We start from the raw sequence: 22,864 nt of genomic DNA, 5'->3' as shown, positions 1-22,864 counted from the left end.
GAGCCGAAGTCGGATGCTTAACCAACTGAGCCACCCAGGTGCCCCATTTTTTTTTTTTTTTTTAAACTAGGCTCCATGTCCAGTGCAGAGCCCAACATGGGGCTTGAACTCACGACCCTGAGATCAAGACCTGAGGTGAGATCAAGAGTCGGATTCTTAACTGACTGAGCCACCCAGGCACTCCAAGCCTATACTCTTAAAATATGTCTCAGTCAAGAAAAACAAACCAGAGTACTTCATATTCAAAATTCTTACATATTTTAATGTACACCAAAATCACTGTGCATAAAGAGACTTGCAAACTTAAAAGGCTTGGCGTGACTGAGTGGCTTAGTTGGTTAAGCACCTAACTTCGGCTGAGGTCATGATCTTGCAGTTGGTGAGTTCGAGTCCCACATCAGGTTCTCGGCTGTCCATGCAGAGCCCGCTTTGGATCCTCCATCTTCCTCTCTCTACCCCTCGCCCCCACATGCTCACATGCACACTCTCTTTCTCTCTCTCAAAAATAAATAAAAACATTAAAAAATTTACGAGGCTTTTAATTGGACTCCTTAGAGAATTAGAGCTGAATGGCACTATTAGCAATGTCCAGGAGGACACTGCTGTGATAAATTTAAAAGTATAATTTAAAAATGTTTTCAGGGGGGCGCCTGGGTGGCTCAGTTGGTTAAACCTCCAACTCCATCTCAGGTCATGATCTCACAGTTCATGAGTTCCAGCCCCACATCGGGCTCTGTGCTGACAGCTCGGAGCCTGGAGCCGGCTTCAGATTCTGTGTCTCCCTCTCTCTCTGCCCCTCACTCACTCACGCCCTGTCTCTGTCTCTGAGAAATGAATAAACCTTAAAAAATAAATAGATAGATAGATAGATAGATAGATAGATAGATAGATAGATAGATAATGTTTTCAGGGACGCCTGGGTGGCTCAGTCAGTTAAGCATCCGACTCTTCATTTTGGCTCAGGTCATGCATGATCTCATGGTTCATGAGTTCAAGCCCTACATTGGGCTCTGCACTGACAGCATGGAGCCTGCTTGGGATTCTCTTTCCCTCTCTTTCTGCCTCTCCCCTGCTCACTCTCTTTCTCTCTCAAAAATAAATAGAAACTTAAAAAAAATGTTTTCATAGTTCAGATGATAATTTGGCTGAAAAACACAGAGGGCAAAGTAGCTTTAACAGAAAATAACTTCCTTTAGGCAAAAATCACAAAAGTATACAAATAGCTAACATTCACTTTCAAAGTCTGAAATTTAACTTAGGCAGCAAGCCATCATTTTACAAGTACAGAATATTATACAGTTTGAATGGACTTTGAGATTACTTGACCGAACTTCCTATTCAAAAGAGAAGGATGTCACTGAAAAATAAATGACTTTGATTAAAACTAAAAATCAATGCCAAGAATCACATTTACCTTTTGTAGCAAATCTCATGAATAACCTATTTCCTTTAGCAAGTTTGTTAGCTGGACGAAGATCGTTTCTTAGCAGAGACTCTTCTTCTACTTGAGACAATGTGTCCAACTTAAGAAAAAAGAGCATTTTCAATATAAACATTAAAGCTTCTTTAATATTTATTCAACAGCAAAGTCACCATTGATTGAGAAAGCATTCTTCAACAATTCTCAAAGCATGACAGCACTGTTCCTCTGAAGCACTGCTAAGTCAGATGTTCTCCCTGAACATTCTAAGAGTCTCCATCATTCTCTATCTGCTCACCCTTCTTTACTTTCCTCCATAGCACTCCTCACTTCCTGACATTATATTACATATCTGTGTATCTGTGCATTCTCTGTCTTCTCCACTAGAATGTATGTTCCAACAGGGGAAGGACTTTGGCTTGATCTATATCCATAGCACCTAGAATTTGGTATATAGCAGGTACTCAATAAATGTTCTTTAAATGAATACACTTTGATATTTCCAACAAAATACATGCTCCATCAGGAAGTAGTCCATCACTTGCTTCTTCTTAATTTTACGGATTAGACAAGTAACACTTCAAAGTATTTGTCAATAAAACCATTTTCTTTTATACAGAAGTATGAGTACAATTCTATGATCTCAAGAAGAATCACTCATTACAGCCACATGAACTGAAAGGCCAGGCACCTGGTGCACCCTCCAAAGGTCTAAAAGTGAAAGCCAGAGGAAGAATGCAACGCACTAAGTCTTTAAGACTTATATAAAAAGACAGCTTTTGCTGTCATATAAAAAGACAGCCTTTTGCACTCAAACCTTTAATATATCTTTGCCCTATTACTAACCTCTATATCACTGGAGTTCTCATCTTCAACTTCTCCTTCTTCGGCCTCATCATCATCTGAACTGTCTTCCTGCTTGTCTAAAACATAATGCAAGCGACAAGATGAACCTTAACATAACTCCATCTCATGTAATTTAAAAGTTCAAGATTTTCTCCCTCTTTGGATTATCATAGCTTATTTTAGAAACAACTGACAATGAAATGCTATATAATGCTCTGCACAGAAACCCAAACTAACTGTGTAAATAACAGGACTTTTAGCCCAAAAGTCCCTCCTTTGTGTTACCTTTTTTACTTTTCTCAGATGACCTGTCCTCATTGGCATCCCTGCTTCTTATCTTATCCAGGGCTGGCAAAGAGCTCATATTGATAAGGGCTCGTGTGGCTGTCATTTCATCCAGCCAGACAACATTACCTGAAACAAAATGTAAAATAAAACCTGACATCGCATCTAAATGGTAAGTTTTTTAAAAACAAAGACTGCAACATGTTCCTTGCTATGGCCTCATCTAGCTACAGATCAGCATCAGTAAATGTACAAACCAACTAATGAAAGAAGTACAGAAAGTGGTAGTAAAACCTCCTTGATAAAATCAGCCTATAGCTGCATTCCCAAATGGGGTTCCACAAAATAACTGTCAAGTATTCGATGAAAATGGGTTCTGTGTATTAAACCTGCCTGGCTCAGCGAGTGTTACGTAGTGTTAGCAGTTCTGATGATGATGATGATGATGATGACGACAAGATGATAACATCAAAACAAATTTGGATTATCCTTCATACTACTGTCCCCTACAGGGAAGCCATCTGCTGTTCCTTATCACTCAAATGTGCTGAATGACTGTTTCCCACTGTAAAGTATGAGTGATGATGGCATCCACAGAATATACAATGGAGGCATGACAGTCACTTGGCTTTGTAGCAACTACTTTAATCTGCTTCTTTAAGCAAGAGAATTTAGCAAGAAAAAGGTGTTGAAAAGTCTTGTAGAAAAGAAATCTGTTTAATTTTGTTTAAAACAGCATTTCTCAAACTAAAGTTACCCTTACATCTTACTTACATCTCAGTTTGGGAAATGAAAGGCTACAGATTCTTTCTCACTTTTGTTATAAATATGCCATGTGGCCTTGGGTAAACAATTTCCCTTCTCTGTTTTTCAGTTCTGATGTACAACATGAGTTAGCAAAACTGTGTAAATCTAATAAGGGTCCCTCCAACTCTAATATCCCTTAGCTATAGTTTTAGTGACTTAGATCAGGAGTTAGCAAACTACAACCTGTAGGCCAAATCCAGTCCACCACCCGTTCATTTATTTATTTGTATTAGTACCAGCTTTATATAGGTATAATTAATGTAAAATAAAGTATACATCCCCCATGTTTTTGTAAAAAAAAATTTCTATGGAAAACAGCCAGGCTCGTTCAATAACATATTGTCTATGGCTGCTTTCATGCTACAATAGCAGAGCTGAACCAACACAACAAAACAAAGACTGTATGGCCTACAAAACCTAAAATATTTACTGTCTAGCCCTTTATAAAAAAAGGTGTGTCAACCTTTTATTTAGATGGTGTAAGTTAAGCAAACGGAAAAATGGAGAAAACTCTTCAATCATGTTTCTTCTTTCAATGAAAACACTGAATCAACATCTTTAAAAGCTTTTTTTTTTTTTTTTTAATGTTTTATTTATTTTGGAGAGAGAGAGAGGGGCACAGAGGATCCGAAGCAGGCTCTGTGCTGATAGCGGTGAGCTCAATGTGGGGTTTGATCCCAAAACTGGGAGATCATGACCTGAGCCAAAGTCAGACACTCAACCAACTGAGCCACCCAGGTGCCCCTGAATCAACATCTTCTAAAGAAAGCAGCTGGGAAACCCAGGCAGCTATCCAGGGTACAACCTAGCAGATCAGCAAGCTGATAGTTAAGTAAAGCCAGACTAGAAGTGAGTTAAGACAAGAAGCTGGCAGAGTGGTTACCACAGGTCCTGCCAGGCTTGGAGTGGGCAAGCAAGTAAAAATTACAGCTAGTTCACAAGTTAGAGCAAGCAGGTGAAGTTCCAAAGCAAGTACGGGTGAGAGGTCTGATACAGTGTCAGAAGGTTCTGGTTCAGTTCTAGCTCAGATACTAAGGCAGAACCAGACATGTGAGTAGCTACATGGGAAGGTGCACTGACAAAAGCTAAAGCCCTGAACACACAGCCCAAGTCTATACAGTTGGATCCACCCTTTTATTGGGAAATTGTGGGAGTTAAGGAGGCCTCGGTCATGTACATATGACTTAGATGCCAGCAAGTAGTCTGAACCATAATCATTCACCATCTGACATGGCAAGAACTCCTAAAATCATAAACAAAAGCATATTCAAAAAAAAACTTGCATGTACTTACAGGAGGTATCATCCAACCATTCAATGTGAGCTGGAGGATATTCTTTAAAATAGGAAAAGATATCCTGGGTACTCATCTCATCTACTCCGCAAATGTAGATTGTCTCCAATCTCACTTTGGGGATTGCTAGAAAAACAAGACACAAAAGAGATGATAGAATTTTCCCACCCACTATTGTACATCCCACAAGTAGTCATTTATGACAGTTCAGATAACATATATTTAGAAAAGAAATATGTTAAAAGAGATGACAATTATTTCAAAAGAAAGGAAATATGACAGAAAGGTAAACTATTTTAATTTTTATCACAAAGCAAGAGCATTAAACAAATGATCTAATTCAGAACAGGCATATTAGGCTGAAAAAGATGAAACAAATGGTGTTGGTAAAATACATGATACCGCTCCCCAGATTAACCTGTAATAATTAAAGCAATACCAAATTCAGCAGGATTACTCCTTGAACTTGACAAGCTGATTCTATAATTTTTAAATGCTTGTCAAAGAGAGATGTGCAATAATAAAGACAATTCCAAAGAGATGTTGCCTCTGAATATAAAGCAAAGTATCAAACTAAAGAAATCTTACAAACAATAATAAAATGACAGCCCAAGATAAACATGGACATGAACAGACATTTCACACAAAAGGAAATATAAGTGGTCAATAAACATATAAAAAGGTTGATCTCACTAATGATCAGGAAAATGCACATTAAAAGAATACACCAGCTTTCATGGCCCATCTATTGTTTGGTGTAGTCACCTTCATTAATTATCTTAGCTAGATCTTCTGGATTATCTGCTGCAGCTTCTACATGCTTGCTGCTTCACTTTGTGCTTTTAGATTACAGAATTGGATGGCTTCTTTCCTTAAACCTCATGACCCAACCGCTGCTGCCTTCGAACTTTTCTTCTGCAGTTTCCTCACCTCTCTCAGCTTCACAGAATAGAAGAGAGTCAGGGCCTTCCTTGCTCTGGATTAGGCCTTGGCTTAAGGGAATAGGCTGGTTTGATCTTCTATGCAGACCACAAAACTCTCTCCATATCAGCAATAAGGCTGTTTCACTTATCATTTGTGTGTTCCCTGGAGTAGTACTTTTAATTTCTTTGAGAACTTTTCCTTTGCATTCACAACTTGGCTGTTTGGCACAAGAGCTCTAGTTTTGGCCTGTCTTGGCTTTGGACATGCCTTCCTCACTAAGCTTAATCACATCTAGCTTTTGATTGAAAGTGAGGGAAGTGGATCCTCCTTTCACTTAGACACTTAGAGGCCATTGTAAGGGTCATTAATTGGCCTAATTTCAATACTGTTGTGTCTCAGGGAATGGGGACTCAAGGACAGGGAGAGAAACAAGAGACCAGCCAGTTGGTGGAGCACTCAGAATACACACAACACTTACCAAAGTTCTCCATCTTATAAGGGAGTGGTTCGTGGCATCCCCAAACAATTACGACAGTAACATCAAGATCACTGATCAGGGATCACCAAAACAAATACAATAATAATGAAAAAGTTTGAAATATTGCAAGAATTATCAAAATGTGACACAGAGATACAAAGTGAGAAACCACTATTGGAAAAATGGCACCAACAGACCTGCTCGACACAGGGTTGCTACAAACCTTTAATTTGTTTAAAAAAAAAAAAAAAAAAGAGCAACATCTGCAAAGTGCAATAAAGTGAAGTGCGATGAAACGAGGTATGCCTTGCAATGTGACGACATGAAAAAATTAAAATATAAACACCATCATACACTTTCTAAGGGTATGTATTTGTGAACACAAAGACCTAGAAAAAGGCTGGTATAATTCACACTGATAACAGCTGTTACTGCTGGGGAAGAAGAAAGGCTGACGGCTATAGTCAAGAAGGAACCTAAAGACCTGTATTCTGAAAACTGTAAAACACTAAGGAAAGAAATTCAAGATGGCATAAAGAAATGGAAAGACATTCCATGCTCATGAGTTGGAAGAACAAATACTGTTAAAATGTCTATTAGCCAAAGCAATCTACAAATTTAAAGCAATTCCTATCAAAATAACAACATAATTTTTCACAGAACTAGAACAAACAATCCTAAAATTTGTATGGAACCACAAAAGACCTCAAATACCCAGAGCAATCTTGAAAAGCTAAAAAACAAGAAGTATCACAATTCCAGATTCATTTACATTACAAAGCAGTAGTAATTAAAACAGTATAGTACCAGGCACCTGGGTGGCTCAGGCTCTTGATTTCCACTCAGGTCATGATTTCATGGTCGTGAGATCGAGCCCCACGTTGGGCTCCATGCTCGTTGGGGATTCTCTCTCTCCTTCTCTCTGCCCTTCCCCCGCTAGTGTGTGCACGCTCTCTCTCTCTCTCAAATAAACAAACATTTAAAAAAAAAAAAAAAAAGAGGGGTGCCTGCGTGGCTCAGTTGGTTAAACATTCAACTCTTGATTTTAGCTCAGGTCATGATCTCACAGTTCATGAGTCTGAGCTCTGCATCCAGCTCTGCACAGGCAGGGCAGAGCCTGCTTGGGATTCTTTCTCTCTTTCCCTCTCTCTCTGCCCCTCCCCTGCTCATGCGCTCTCTCTTCTCTCTCTCAAAATAAATAAACATTATAAAAAAAAAAAAGAGTACACGTATCATGATGAGATAAAATAAATTAAAAGCCAGAACCCCCTCCCCCCCCGCAAAAAGGAATCTCAGCTTTACCAGGATCATGTTAATTTTTTACTAAATACTTTAAACACTTAATCTTCATAGTTGTGAAATACACAAACATATCAATAAAAATTTTTTAAATACCTGTACATCTACCACCTAACCTTATGCTTAATTTCCTAAAAAGATGAGGCACATAAAACATTACATATAAAATTGGGGCCTGTGTAACTCCTCACCCTTCTCTCCCTCCCATCTTTGAAGTAATTCGTCAAGAATTCAATGTCCATTACTCCCAAGTACGTTTTCATGTCAATTTATTTATTTATTTATTTTTTTGAGAAAGAGAGGATGCAAGGGAGAGTGGCAGCGAGTGGGGGAGAGAATCCCAAGCAGGCTCCATGCTGCCAGCACAGGGCTGGATCTCATGAACCATGAGATCATGACCTGAGCAGAAATCAAAAGTAGGATACTTAATTGACTGAGCCACCAAAACCCCCCCCCATATGTCTGTTTAAAACAAATGAACTTAGGGGCACCTGGGTGGCTCAGTCGGTTAAGCGTCTGACTTCGGCTCAGGTCATGATCTCGCGGTCCGTGAGTTCAAGCCCCACGTCGGGCTCTGTGCTGACAGCTCAGAGCCTGGAGCCTGTTTCAGATTCTGTGTCTCCCTCTCTCTCTGACCCTCCCCCGTTCATGTTCTGTCTCTCTCTGTCTCAAAAGTAAATAAACGTTAAAAAAACAAAACAAAAAAAACAAAAAAAAAACAAATGAACTTAAATACTTAAAAGTAGGTGAACACTTTCAGATTAAAAAATAAAATGTTTAAATACTTGTTGTTCTGTCATTTTGGTCTTGTTTGTTTTTTAAATGTTTACTGATTTTTGAGAAAGAGAGACAGACAGAACATAAGCATGGAAGGGGTAGAGAGAGGAGACACAGAATCCGAAGCAGGCTCCAGGCTCTGAGCTGTCAGCATAGTGTCCGACGTGGGGCTCAAACTCACGAACCATGAGATCACGACCTGAGCGGAAGTCAGGCACTTAACCGACTGAGCCACCCAGGCGCTCCTATTGTTCTGTCCATTTGAAGAGTACAAGCCAGGTTTAACTAGAAATCATGTAGATATGGCCAAACTAAATCAGGTGAGTGCTTTCCTGCCAGCCAGATTCAGGAAGACAGAGATATCAAGACTTATAAACTCTGGCAAGTCCTTATTAGTGACCAGCAGTTCAACAGTAAACAGAGGCGCCAGGATTACCTTGATTCCAAAACCAAAGACCCCACAAAAAGGAGAATTACAGACCAATCTCCCTGATGAACATGGATGCAAAAATTCTCAACAAGATACCAGCAAACCAAATCCAACAATACATTAAAAGAATTATTCACCATGATCAAGTGGAATTTATTCCTGGGCTGCAGGGCTGGTTCAACATCCGCAAATCAATCAATGTGATATATCACATTAATAAAAGAAAGGGTAAGAACCACATGATCCTCTCAGTAGATGACAGAAAAAGCATTTGACAAAATACAGCATCCTTTCTTGATAAAAACCCTCAATAATGTAGGAACAGAAGGAACATACCTCAGGATCATAAACGTCATATACGAAAGATCCACAGCTAATATCCTCAATGGGGAAAAACTGAGAGCTTTCTCCCTAAGGTCAGGAACATGACAGGGATGTCTACACTCTCACCACTGTTGTTCAATGCTGTGTTAAGTCCTAGCCTCCGCAATCAGACAACAAAAAGAAATAAAAGGTATCCAAATCGCCAAGGAAGAAGTCAAACTTTCACTCTTCACAGACCACATGATAGTCTATGAGGAATACCTAAAAGACTACACCAAAAAACTGCTAAAACTGATATATGAATTCGCCAGAGTTGCAGGATATAAAATCAATGTACAGAAATCATTTCATTTCTATACACCAATAATGAAGTAGCAGAAAGAGAAATCAAGGAATCAATCCCATTTATAACTGCATCAAAAACCATAAAATACCTAGGAATAAATTTTAGCAAAGAGGCCAAAGATCTGTATGCTGAAAACTACAGAAAGTTTATGAAAGAAATTGAAGAAGATACAAAGAAATGGAAAAACGTTCCATGCTCATGGATTGGAAAAACAAATATTGACTTTTTTTTTAAGTTTACTTATTTTGAGAGAGAGAAAATGCATGAGCAGGGGAGGGGCAGAGAGAGAGAGAGAGAGAGAGAGAGAGAGACAGAATCCGGAGCAGGTTCCGTACTGTCAGCACAGAGTCCGATGCAGGGCTCTAACTCACAAAACACGAGATCATGACCTGAGCTGAAGTCAGACGCTTACCTGACTAAGCCACCCAGGCACCCCAGAACAAATACTGTTCAGTGTTGATACGACTCAAAGCAATCTATACATTCAATGTCAATCCCTATCAAAATAACACCAGCATTCTTCACAGAGCTAAACAACTCTAAAATGTGTATGAATCCAGAAAAGACCCTGAACAGCCAAAGCAATCCTGAAAAAGAAAACCAAAGCTGGAGGCATTACAATTCCAGACTTCAAGCTGCATTACAAAGCTGTAATCATCAAAACAGTACTGGCACAAAAACAGACCTACAGATCAATGGAACAGAATAGAGGACCCAGAAATGGACCCACAAATATATGGCCAACTAATCTTTGACAAAGCAGGAAAGAATATCCAATGGAAAAACGACAGTCTCTTTAACAAATGGTGTTGGGAAAACTGGACAGCAACATGCAGAAGAATGGAACAAGTCCACTTTCTTACACCATACACAAAAATAAATTCAAAATGGATGAAAGACCTAAACATAAGACAGAAAACCATCAAAATCCTACAGAAGAAAACAGGCAGCAACCTCTTTGACCTTGGCCAGAGCAACTTCTTACTAAACAAGTCTCCAGAGACAAGGAAAATAAAAACAAAAATGAACTATTGGGACCTCATCAAGATAAAAAGCTTCTGCACAGCAAAGGAAACAAACCCCAAACTAAAAGGCAACTGACAGGATGGGAGAAGATATTTGCAAATGATATATCAAATAAAGGGTTATATCCAAAATCTGTAAAGAACTTATCAAATTCAACATCCAAAACACAAATAATCCAGTGAAGAAATGGGCAACAGACATGAAAAAACACTTTTACAAGGAAGACATCCACATGACTAACAGACATGAAAAGATGCTCAACATCACTCACCATCAGGGAAATACAAATCAAAACCACAACGAGATACCACTTCACACCTGTCAGAATGGCTAAAATGAACAACTTGGAAAACAACAGATGTTGCCGAGGATGCAGAGATAGGGGAACACTTTTGCACTGCTGGTGGGAATGCAAACTGGTGCAGCCACTCTGGAAAACAGTATGGAGGTTCCTCAAAAAGTTAAAAATGCCCTATGACCCAGAATTGCACTACTAGATATTTATCCAAAGGATACAAAAATGCTGATTTTAAGGGGCACATGCACCCCAGTGTTTATAGTGGCTCTAGCAACAATAGCCAAATTATGGAAAAAGCCCAAATGTCCATTGACTGATGAATGGAGTAAGAAGATGTGGTATATATACACAATGGAATACTATTCAGTGACCAAAAAGAATGAAATCTTGCCATTTGCAATATGGATGGAACTAGAATGTATTAGGATAAGAGAAATAAGTCATTCAGAGAAAGATAAATACCTTATGATTTCACTCCTATGTGGAATTTAAGAAACAAAACAGATGAACATAGGGAAAGGGAAAAAAATATGATAAAGACAGAGAGGGAGACAAATCATAAGAGACTCAATACAGAGAACAAATACGGTTGCTGGAGGGGTGTTGTGTAGGGGGATGGGCTAAATGGATGATGGGTATTAAGGAGGGCACTTGTTGGGATGAGCACTGGTTTTATATGTAAGTGATGAATCACTAAATTCTACTTCTGAAACCATTATTACACTATATGTTAACTTTGATTTAAATAAAACATTTTTTTAATTAAAAAAATTAGTGAACAGCAGCCAAATGCAAATGAGATGGATGTGCACATTGGACAGGAGCCTTCTCAGTTCTTTAAGCTAAATCATGACTTTGAAGAAACAATCCTGAGAAACACAGACATGGTTCTGAAGAAGGTAATGAACAACCAGGAGATCTCCTGGTGATGACAGAGGGAAAAGCATTAAGATCAGGGAGAAAATACCTTGTAGGAGACTTGTTGATCTGGTAATAAGGATTTAATCACAAATGAGACAATCAGAAAAAATAAAGACCAAAAAAATGACAAAAATAAACATCAAGAGTATCACAGCACTGTTCTATCAAAACCTTAACATTAAAAAAAAAAAAAAAACAACCCTACATGTGAGGAGAAAATAGCTTAAAAATGAAAGGAAAAGAACATAAAGAACAAAGCTTCTAGCCTCAGATGTTTGTATTTTAAAAAAATTTTTTAACACTTTTTGTTTATTATTTTTGAGAGACAAAGAGAGACAGAGCATGAGTGGGGGAGGGGCAGAGAGAGAGGGAGACACAGTATCTGAGGCAGGCTCCAGTATCTGAAGCACGCTCCAGGCTCTGAGCCGTCCGCACAGATGCTACATGGGGCTCAAACCCACCAACTGTGAGATCATGACCTCAGCCAAAGTTGGACACTTAACCGAATGAACCCCCCAGGCACCCCCAGATATTTTAAAATAGAGAGAATGATATACAAATCTAGAAATGGACAGTGGACAATCTTGCTCAAAAGAAGCAGGTAAAGATGCAAAAAAAAAAAAAAAGATGCAAAGTCGTATCATTGCAGAGAAAAACTACTCTTAGTCATCTGGAGGATAAGAAAGGTTCATTCTCAAAAGAGAACCAAACTGACTGACAGTGGGAAGACCCACTGGAAATGGAAACCTTAAGCTCAAGAGTTGACGGAAGACTGCCAAAGGAGAATGCTCAATACTCCCTCACCTTGCTGACAAGGTCACTGCTTAAAATAAAACAACAAAAAGGCGCCTAGATTTATGCCCAACCTATGAGAAAGGGCTAACTGCTGAAGTGGCAGTGAACAGATGCACTGGGGAATGAGGACTGGACACGTGAGTGCTAACTATAAGCAAGGTGGCGAGGGGCATCACCTTGGATTTTCTAACAGGAAATAAGACAATGAATGACAGACAGTAGGACACAAAACTCAAGGAAAATCCAGAGAAAAAGTATCCAATTCTAAGACCTCAGATAAAAATGATTAAAAACTCTGGAAGACACTAAATACAGTAACTTGGGAGTATGAGAGAGGCAATCTCCAAAAAACAAAAGGCAGTGGAGCTTAGGTGAGCACAAGTTGCCAAACAACAAACATGGAAAACAGATAAAGAGTAAATTACTAATGATTAATGTAAGAGAATGAACATCAAAAATATAAAAATCTAGAAGACTAACATCAGGCATGGAAAATGTCGATGATCAGCTATCAAGCAAAAAGGAAAAAATCAATATGACTACAAAGGGAATAACAAAAATAAAGTCCCTACCCAGAAAGGATTAGAAGAAAATACACAAAATGTCAAAAATGACTGAGTTTAGGTGGTAGACTGTGGGCAACCTCTTTTCTTACTCTACTTTGCTAATTTTCTTTGGTGAATATAAATTGTATAAAATCTAATGAAGGAAAGGTTAAAGTCCAGAGTAAACGGGCTTATCAAAAATGCTAATGGCTTTGTTTTTAAGTGTTTGGAGCAACACTGCTTTGGGAAGAGAAGCAAGAAAAAGGACAGAACTGTTGCTCTTTTGTGCTATTCTAATAACTGACAGTAGAGCAGCTATTATTACATAAGAACTAAAACCCAAGAGGGCACCTGCGTGGCTCAGTCAGTTGACAGCTCAGAGCCTGGAGCCTGATTCAGATTCTGTGTCTCCCTGGCTCCCTGCCCCTCCCCCACTCACACTGTCTCTCTCAGTCTCTCAAAAATAAATACACATTAAAAAAAATTAAAAAAAACAAAAACAAAAACCTAAAACCTAAAACCCAAGATAGATGACAACAGCGAGAATCAGTTTTAATAGACTTAAATCTTCTAGTCCAAAATTACACCTGGTTGCACTGGACTCATACTCAGCTATGAGTTCACACTTAAACAATAATCTCTAAATCAGGTAAGCTCTAGAAAATTGCAGGGGAGTAAAGTTCCTTAAAGTCTTGAGAGGGACTAATCCTGTGCTGATTTTATAAGAGGAAAAGAGAATTTCCAAACCACAGATTAAAAAGATCAATGTTGGGGTGCCTGGGTGGTTCAGTCGTTAAGTGTCCAACTCTCGATTTCAGCTCAGGTCATGATCTCACAGTTCAATTCGTGAGATTGAGCCCTGCATCAGGCTCTGCACTGACAGCACAGAGCCTGCTTGGGATTCTCTCTCTCCTGCTCTCTCTGCCTCTTCCCAGCTTGCATGCACATGCTCTTTCTCTCTCTCTCAAAATATAAATAAACTAAAAAAAAAAAAAAAAAAAAAAAAAAGGAAAGAAAGAGGAAAAGATGATCAATGTCATTCTCTGAAATTAAAAACAAAAACCAAAAAACTTCTCAGAATCTATGATCTTTTAAGAAACTAAGTCTTTCCCATAAGAAATGACAAGAGCTTACACTAATCTCTTTCTTTTTTAATAGGGTCACCAGACCAAGAAATTCAAAGAATACCACAGACGGTGTTCTACCTCAAGTTTATTTATTAAAGCATATAATCTAGTTTCTCATGACAACAAAATTAAATGTGGACCTGAAAACAGAATAAGACTAATAATTCATGGATTTTAAGATTTACCAACAAGATAAGGATGCAGAAGCCATGCATACCGAAGTGAGGAGTATAGCTAAAATGTTTAAAGGCAGAGTTAAGATAAAATCAACTCAACAGGCTGAAATAGTCTTGAAACCAACAGGATGTAAACTGATAGGGACAAATAAAAAGGTAACTTCTTTAAAGTGCCTCAAGTACAAGATGAGAAAGATTGTTTTGACGGGTGCAGTTCGTAGGAAAAAGCCCCGGATAGTTAGGTTGACTAGAAGAGTAATACAATACTATGAAATAGCTAGAACAGAGACTAGAGTAACAGTCCTGCCATACTCTCCATCTGGAATCTACACCTCACCTTATGTAGGGCATTTTGAGACTGGAAAGAATCTAGAGGACGAAGACCAGAAAGTCATGACACATAAAGAAAGTGGGCATAGGCTGCCCATCCCTTCACCAGAAGGTTCACTGTGTGAATAAGGAAAGGACTTAATGTTGTTCTAAGAGGTACACAGTAACCAACAGAAATTACTAGAAAGCACTTTCTGCTCAACATGAGGAAATATTCAAACACAAGACCGACCACTTCATAAATAGTTCTTGTGCCATCACTAGGAAATGTTCAGGCAGAGCCAAATGACCATTGGAAACTTTGCCAAAAGGCCTGCAGCACTGGGCAGGAGGTTGGTCTAGATAACCTCTAAGGTCCTCCTTCCAACCACAAGAGCTTTGAACTTGGGAATAAGGAGACTGAAGCTGCTTACGCTGAATCACTCAAGAATAGCAAGAATTCTTACTGAAGAATGGTCTAGTACAGCATATCCCAAACTATGTTCTTGAATGCTGGCAGAGGGATTAGGAACACAGGCCTCAGTTAGACTGGCCTTCAAATCCCAGCCTTGCTGCTTACCTAGCTGTGGGACCCTGGGCAAGCTTCTCAACCTCTCAGCACCTTAGTTTCCTCATCAGTAAAACAAACGATGAATATTCTTCCCTCACAGCATTGTTCAAAGGGTAAACTGACTACCTAACAGAATGACCAGCACATAATAAGCATTTATCAAGTGATATCTTTTATTACTGTTGGTATTAAGAAGAAATAACTTGACACCTGGTATAGCTCCAGGAGTTAAGATGCTTATTACGATGTGCCCATTCTCCCAAGAGGCTAGGCCACTTAGATGACTACCTGGAATATGGAGAACACCAGATAATGATAACAACACATTTATTGGGCACTTAACTATATGTCAGTCATACCACTCTAAGAACTGTAACATTTTAATAAAGCTTCTCAATAACCCTGTAAGAAGTACTGTTATATGCCTTTCCAGAAGACGAAACGGAGGGTTAGAGGCTAAATAACTTGCCCAAGGTCACGCTTCAGAAAGTAACAGGTCAGGCTTCAGAACCCATGCTCTTAACCATGACTATAACAGCTCTCAATCCTGACTGTACATGTTTAGAATTACCTGCAGAGACACAAAAGAAAGAATGATCTCTGGGACCTTTATAACCCCCCCTCCCATTCTGACTTCAATTGATCTGGGATAGGCAGCAGGGTTCTCCAGAGTTCAGCAACACTATCCTAGGGCATGCCACCTCCTAGAGGAAAAACAAGTTGTAATGAACAACTTGCTCCGGCTGACATCCCAAGCAGATCGACTGCTTTTTAGAAATATCTTTAGAACCATGAGATCAGGACTGCTTTTCCAAAAACAAACAAACAAGACAAACAAAAAACAAAAAACAAAAACCACCCACGGGGCACCTGGGTGGCTTAGTCAGTTAAGTGTCCGACTTCAGCTCAGGTCATGATTTCACGTTCATGGTTCGAGCCCCACATCAGGCTCCGTGCTGACAGCTCAGAGCCTGGAGCCTGCTTCAGATTCTGTGTCTCCCTCTCTCTCTGCTCCTCCCCCACTCATGTTCTGTCCCTCTCTCTCTTTCTCTCTCTCTTTGTCTCAAAAATAAACATTAAAAAAATTAAAAAAAAAAAAAAAAAAAAAAAACTACCTACAACTTTTTATTTATTTATTTAAAACTTAACCCTGAAAGTGATCCTTTTCAGGTAGGTGTCATTTTCCTACTTTATAGACAAGGAGACAGACATAAAAAGATTCAGTAACTTGACCACATTCACAAGGAAATGAATACTGAATTCTAGGAGGGCTTAGGACCCTAAAGAGCTCCAACAGAGTTGGGAGAGAAATTTGAGTGGATGATTAGGGCTGCTTTACGGAGGAAGTGACATCTGAGCTGGACAAAGCATGGCATAAGAAAGGGTTAATCAGCAGAGTGAAAAGCATGAATAAGAGACAAGATATCACAAGAAATGTTCACAGGACTATAAGTAAACAGGTGGTGAAACTATGGTGCTTAAAGGTGGAATTGTGAGAGCAGCCGCAGAGCTCTACTTCAGCCCAGACTGTACATGCACATGAATTCCAGGCTGCACAGCTGTCCTTGGCCTTCAAAGGAGTTTTCCTAAAACAGAAATCCACTCAAGCGGATGCCTGGAAACCCAGTCGACAAGGGAAGCAAGGTCATATTTCCAACTTGAACTCATGATGCAGAAAAAGAGTAAAGCAGTATCCAAAGTTGAGCTCTGCATCCAAGCTACGGTGTCCACTGGGATGGACTCAGGAGGTTTGAGTTTATGGCATCATACATATTATAAGGCAACAGAGCAGAGTAATTAAGAGCAAGGCTTTAGAGTCAGAGAAACCTGGATTCATACCCTGATTCCACTTATCACTAGCTGCGTAAGCCTGGGAATTTATTAAATTTCTTTGAGCCTGTTACCTTCTTTGTAAAATAGGGATAAAAATATATTCCTTAGAAGGTTGTTGTGAGAAACAAATAAGAAAGGAGTATGTAATATGCTAATTAACATAGTGCCTGGTAAGAGAGCAAGCTCCCAAAAAATAGTAGCTATTCTTTCATTCATTCAACATGCTTTTATTAACCAAGTAAACCTAGAGAAACTCTCAGCAAAGTGGTGAACTTTAAAATGCATCCAGAGGGATGTCTATTAAGCCCTTCACAAATACCCAAATTTGCAAATACAAGAGAGGGAAACTTTCTGCATTGAGTGGAATAATACAGGTTGCGAACTAAAAAAGTAGTACTTTTTCCTGTTATTCATAAATTGCTTTGGAAGACTGGGGCAGATTACTATATATAATTCATGGTGAGTTTTAGGAAGCAAAATATTTACCCTAACAAAACATAAAAATAGAATTACAAGCCTGTATCAACAGATGTATTAATGGCTTTCCCTACCAATCCCAGTATCCCTCTGACTCCCCTAAAAAAAAAGTGGCACTGTGATACACTTCCACTACATTTACAGGCAAGGAGAAGTTAACACTTCTAGGATAAAAGCAGAAAATCAGTAAGAGTCTGTAGAAGTGTAGGTTTTAATCTCAGCTCTGCCATTAACTGGGTGACCTTCACTGGGCTTTCTCAAACAAGATCATCTTTTTTTTCCAGCTATAACATCTGAGACATAGCTAACAGCAACTCAACTTTAAACAGGTCACTTCAGACACGGAGCTTTCACAAGTCCCTTCCTTTGGGAGTGTTTGGATGAGGACTGGGCATGCAAGGCAAGGCCAGAAGCACAAGGCCATGACAGGGAAAGGTCATTCTCTGGGGAAATGCAGAAAAATGCCCCCCAAACACCGTGTACCTTTCTTCATCATGTCTCGGTCCAAGGCTACATTTCTTTGGGCAAGATTTACTTCTGATCGAAAATGGAAGCGCTTGGCTCGCTGTTCTTTCTTTTCAATTGCTTCCTACAAGGTACAGAAAAGGCCAAAAAAGTGACACGTGGAGAAGGAAAGTTAAATCACAAATGCAACATAACGATTCAGTGACAACCCTGAAGTAAATCAGAAGAAATAAGCAACATCATGCCTTTAATAATTTTTGCAGAGAACTGGTTATTGACAATGACTGGGAGAGTGTACGCTACCACTGCTATAATTTGCAATCACCTCCATGATTCAGTGCCTATCACTATGTCTGGGGCATAGTAGGAATTCAGTGAACATTTGACTCAATGAGTAATGAATGTTTTAGTTCTCTGACATTTTATTTATTATTTGGAATCATGCAAACAAATTACAACTGAACAATCTCCCTCCAATCTTCCAGGTGCAGAAACTGAGGTATAAAAAAGTCAAAAGGTTTGTTGGAGATACTTTGGCTAGTGGGGGGAATAGATCTGATGTTGGTTCTATTTCTAGAGGCCCCACAACCACCACCCCCATTTCACATCATCTGTGAGCATGGTAATCACACCTATCACATTATGTCTGCCTGAGCAGTGCACTCCCTAAAGCATTTTCCCTGTTTAAAAATAACACCAAAGCAAAGAAACTCTCTCCTCTATTCTAGGCTTGTGTCCATGGAATTGCCAGTTTTCATCTGTAAGTGACAAGCAGCACTGATACTTCACTGAAAAGCAAAATAATCAGCTTCATAAATTTTTCTCCAAGAGCTAAAATAAATCCAGATCCAGGAACTCTTCACTCATTGTATATTGACTTTGCCACCCTGGCTGAAGGTCTGACTACAAGAAAGCTTGTGGGGATTGGTGAAGCAGCAACACTTTGTTACTCCCCAATAGTTATGCTAATTTTCTTCAAGGGCTGCAAACAACTAACCTATCTTCCCTTAGTAACCTTAAGTACCAATTCTGGGGCTACCATCTTTTCCCCCACACGTTTCACATAATGGCAAACTGTACAGGAGCAAGAAGAGCACAGTCTACCGCTTTTTCAGTTACAGTAAGAAAACACTTTAGTCTATTTTCTTGCCTGTCTAAAAGATGATCAGTTCCTTCTTTTGGCCTTTAAGCAATCTGAAACAGATTGAGACCCAGATAAAATATAAAAAGGTGAGCATGACATATTTATTTTTATTTTTTGTTTTTATACAGCAAATATAGTTAAATAGTACTATTATTTAGAATTACAATTCAAAATTCTATTCTAAACTTAATTGCACACATTAAAATCAGAAAGAATGTCTAAGTTGGATGTCACTAATTAAAGTGACAGATGTGTACTGTTTATAATAAGGAAAATAATAGGTTTGGCTCGGTGAGGAGTTATAGGAAAGCTGGTAATCTAGTAATAGTAATCACCAGATAAAAGGCAATACTCCCAGGTACTGAGTAATTCGGCTGACTTGGCCTTCAAAATTTAGACAGCCACATAATCAGGAAATCCTATTTTTCTAAGCCTGCAACCAGTGAAAGAATAAAGACATTTACTAACGGCCTACTATATGCCAGGTACTTTTCATGTTTGTTTCATATAAAGTGGAATCAGTATACACATTTTTAAAGAGTGGACAAAACACAAAAAAAGCATTCCCAGAGCAGAACTTTTTCCAGACATGGTTAAGCATGGGCAACTAGGTACATGGATTTTATCTTGTCATAAATGCCAGAACACAAATGCTACCTGGATGTTTTCAGGAGGCATGAAGGCATCATTGTGCAACACAAAATTTAAGTTAAAGAAATGTTTTAATCCACCAACAAAAGAAAAAAGGAGGTAAAGAATAACTGCTGTTCTACAAGTCCTGGGGACCAAGCTCATGGAGTTCACTTGCTTAGCAAAATGAATAAATTATGGTCTGTCTTACCTTGGAGGTGACATCAATTCCAGTGATGAAGCTGCCAGCCTTGTTTTCGTATCTTCTGCTTGTGTCCTAACACGAGGGGGAAGGGTGAGAAATGCTAACAGCAATTGAGGAAAAACTCATGATAAAAGATAGTTCCGCGGGGCGCCTGGGTGGCTCAGTCGGTTGAATGTCTGACTTCGGCTCAGGTCACGATCTCGCGGTTCGTGAGTTCGAGCCCCACGTCAGGCTCTGTGCTGACAGCTCAGAGCCTGGAACCTGCTTCAGATTCTGTGTCTCCCTCTCTCTCTGCTCCTCCCCAGCTCACACTCTCTCTCAAAAATAAATAAAGATTTAAAAAAAATTTTTTTTAATTAAAAATTTTTTAAAAACACCAGTTCCGCAACAGATTCCTTTGGGATAGTCATTCCTTTCAGCAATCCTTCCTCACCCTGACAACCCTTTATTATGAGGAAGCCTGTCTCAGCGACTCTGGGTAGTAAGCAATCAACCCCTCTAACAAGAAGTCTTTTCTAGACCAGATCCTGTCCCAAACCTTAACTAAGTCTATCAGCTGAAGGTATTTAGGTTAAAAAAAAAAAAAAAATCTACAGGCTTCCATGAAAAATGTCCAAGATAAGTTAAGGCATACTCATTCATCTCCCCAACCCACACAGGACAAATTCATCATGTCATGCCACCAGGTGGAGCACAACTCCTCACCAAAATGCAGAAAGTCCAGACTCCCCTAGATGTCCTGGGAAAACAGTACAGTGCAATGAAAAGAGGATGGGACATCAAAGCCAAAGACTCAAGTCACAGCTCTGACATTCACTGATTACATGACACTGTACAACTCCTTTGGTCTCTCTGGGCTGGGTTTCCTCCATGGTATCTGCCAACCTTCCTGAACTCTTTAACTGCTCTCCCATTTGCTCTACAGAACTTAATGTTTCTCCAACAAAACAATCTTGTTCCCATCTCAGAGCCTTTGCACCTACTGTTGCCCCTGCTGGGAACACTTTCTTCCAAATCTGCACACGGTAGGTTCCTTTTTTGTCATTTAGGCTTCAGCTTAAATATCACTATCTCAGAGGAATTCCCTGACCATCCTGTCCCGTTGGCTTCCCACACTGCACACCCTCCCTGTCTTCTGTATACTCTGTCCCATTAATATGTTTTACTCTCTTCATAGCACTTACCACTGCTAGAAATTCTTTGTGTCCTCCAACTGAAACATAAAGTCCAGTAGAGAGTTTAATAGGGACACAAGAATTGCATGTTGCACTGAATGAGTAAAGGGATGATACCTACTTCACAACTGCAGTAATATTTAAACAATACGATATAGTAAATGGTAAAATGCCACTACGTTGTTACTAGAGTCATTATCATTTGCTGTCTTTAGTGATTTCTATCTTCACCTTTTTCCATAATTTCAGTTTAAAAGCCAGACTTGCTGACATGTGGTAAAAAGTAGTTCATGTTAGATGAGAAATTAAGTACAAGAGCCATGCAGGACTGAGACCAGCCCTAAGAACCAGACCCACCAAATCAAAAGCAAAACGCCTCTCACCAACCCCTTTGTGATAAAAGACGGACCACTGCTGGTTCGTTTACGTTTTGGTCTCACTAAGGGTCACATGCTGGGGCCACGGTGAAGGTGTTATACAGAGCAGCTGGAATGAGGACAAGATGCCTCTGAAGTCACAAAAGAAACACTGAGTTTCTGCTGCCGACAAGTCCAACCCTCCAAGAGAAACCGCGAGTGCTATGTTTAACAAATATCAGCTCCACCGGAGCTGAACTCAAGGGAGACCTGGACACCGGCGTCACTCGACAGTTCCTTCTGTTCCCGCCTGCCCGCCCCCCCCCCCCTTTATCTCAAGCCCTCAGACAACCCCAGCCCCTCCTCACTCACCCCTTTGCACAGCCTGCCTCAGAGAAGCAGCAAAGGGGGTGTCCTCAACTACCCCCCTCCGCTCCCCCATCTTCTCCAGCCCCCTCAACACCCATTTCCGGGCGCCCTGGGGTCCCTTCTCCCGCTGCCCGTCTCTCCTCGAGCTTGGCGCCTCCGTCCCCTGAGCGCTCGCTCCCGGTGACTCCCCCAGCCCAGGCGCCGGCCGCCTCCCCCGCGGGACACTAGCTTGGCGACCTCCTCCTCACCCCCGCCCCCCGCCCGTACCGGGATCAGTTCTTTCAGTGAGCGCCGCACCGGCACAATCTCCAGCTCGCCCTCCTCCACCTCCATGGGCTCCGGCTCGCCACGCTCCAAACTGGAGTCCGTCTCAGGCGACGGGAGGCCCAGGGCCGGCCCCGCTGGGGCCTCTGCTTTCACCGACACTCGCAGGCCCCGTACGGCCGCCATAGCCGCCCGCCGGCCGCACCACCGAGAGCCCGCCTCGCACACCCGCCGGCTAGAGCGCCGCCGCCACTGGCCATAGAGCAGCCGCTGCTGCTCCCTAGAGTGTCACCTGCCTCGGCTAGAAGCCCCCCCCACTTAGCGCTGCCGCCCCCTGGTGGCGGGAGAAACCCAGGACAGATGGAGCGGGACCTGGTGAAGAGAAGGCGGGCTCGAATGAAGACGTGGGCGGGGCCTGCTGCAGGGGGCGGGGCCTGAAGGAGATTGGTGTAGTCCGCTCTGAGAGAATAGCTATGCCTTGAGCAGTAAACCTGTTAGAAAAGGCAATTTTACTGAGAGAGCATTACATGTCAGTGTTCCAAGTGCTTGAAATCATACAACTCTGTTGAATAGGTGCTATTATTACCATTTCACATATGAGGAAAGTGAGGCATAGAAATTTACCCAAGGGTTTATTTAAGGAATAAAACCTGAACCTGAGCCTACCGAGTCTGGCTCCAGAGCCCAGAGTGAGCCTTGGTCTATCACTTCTGGGCAATATGTAGGTTTACAACATACTTGTCTTGAGAACTTTTGTCTCTTTCAAGTCTCCCAATAATTGGTCCATTTTACATGCATAAAAATTGAGACTCCAAGAGGGCAGTGAACTGCCCAAAGCCCAGAGCTTGACCCCCAATTTCTTGACTCCCCAGGGCTCAGTCCACTGTAAATTCCTGAGCATGGTTTCTTGCAACATTTCTAACAGCCTGGTCGGGAGACAGGGAGAGTC

The 22,864-nt window shown here is 40.6% G+C and overlaps 1 protein-coding gene across 3 annotated transcripts in view; it reads right to left on the bottom strand.

The window, feature by feature from the left end:
• NCBP3 (nuclear cap binding subunit 3) overlaps positions 1-22,110 on the bottom strand; it is a 32,344-nt gene extending 10,234 nt beyond the window's left edge. For all 3 annotated transcript variants that reach the window (XM_042914523.1, XM_042914524.1, XM_042914525.1), the window contains exons 1-7: positions 21,919-22,110; positions 19,758-19,823; positions 17,791-17,896; positions 4,652-4,777; positions 2,552-2,680; positions 2,267-2,343; positions 1,415-1,523 (exon numbers count right to left, since the gene is read on the bottom strand). In XM_042914523.1, the coding sequence (XP_042770457.1) occupies positions 1,415-1,523; positions 2,267-2,343; positions 2,552-2,680; positions 4,652-4,777; positions 17,791-17,896; positions 19,758-19,823; positions 21,919-22,101 (796 nt within the window). In that variant the 5' untranslated portion in view covers positions 22,102-22,110. The remainder of the gene's footprint in view (positions 1-1,414; positions 1,524-2,266; positions 2,344-2,551; positions 2,681-4,651; positions 4,778-17,790; positions 17,897-19,757; positions 19,824-21,918) is intronic.
• Between the last annotated feature and the right edge of the window lie 754 nt (positions 22,111-22,864).

The sequence above is a fragment of the Panthera leo genome, chromosome E1 (assembly GCF_018350215.1).
Source record: "Panthera leo isolate Ple1 chromosome E1, P.leo_Ple1_pat1.1, whole genome shotgun sequence".
Classification (NCBI taxonomy): Eukaryota; Metazoa; Chordata; class Mammalia; order Carnivora; family Felidae; genus Panthera; species Panthera leo.
Note: the sequence above shows the minus strand (reverse complement) of the source record. Positions and strands in the feature narration are given on the sequence as shown.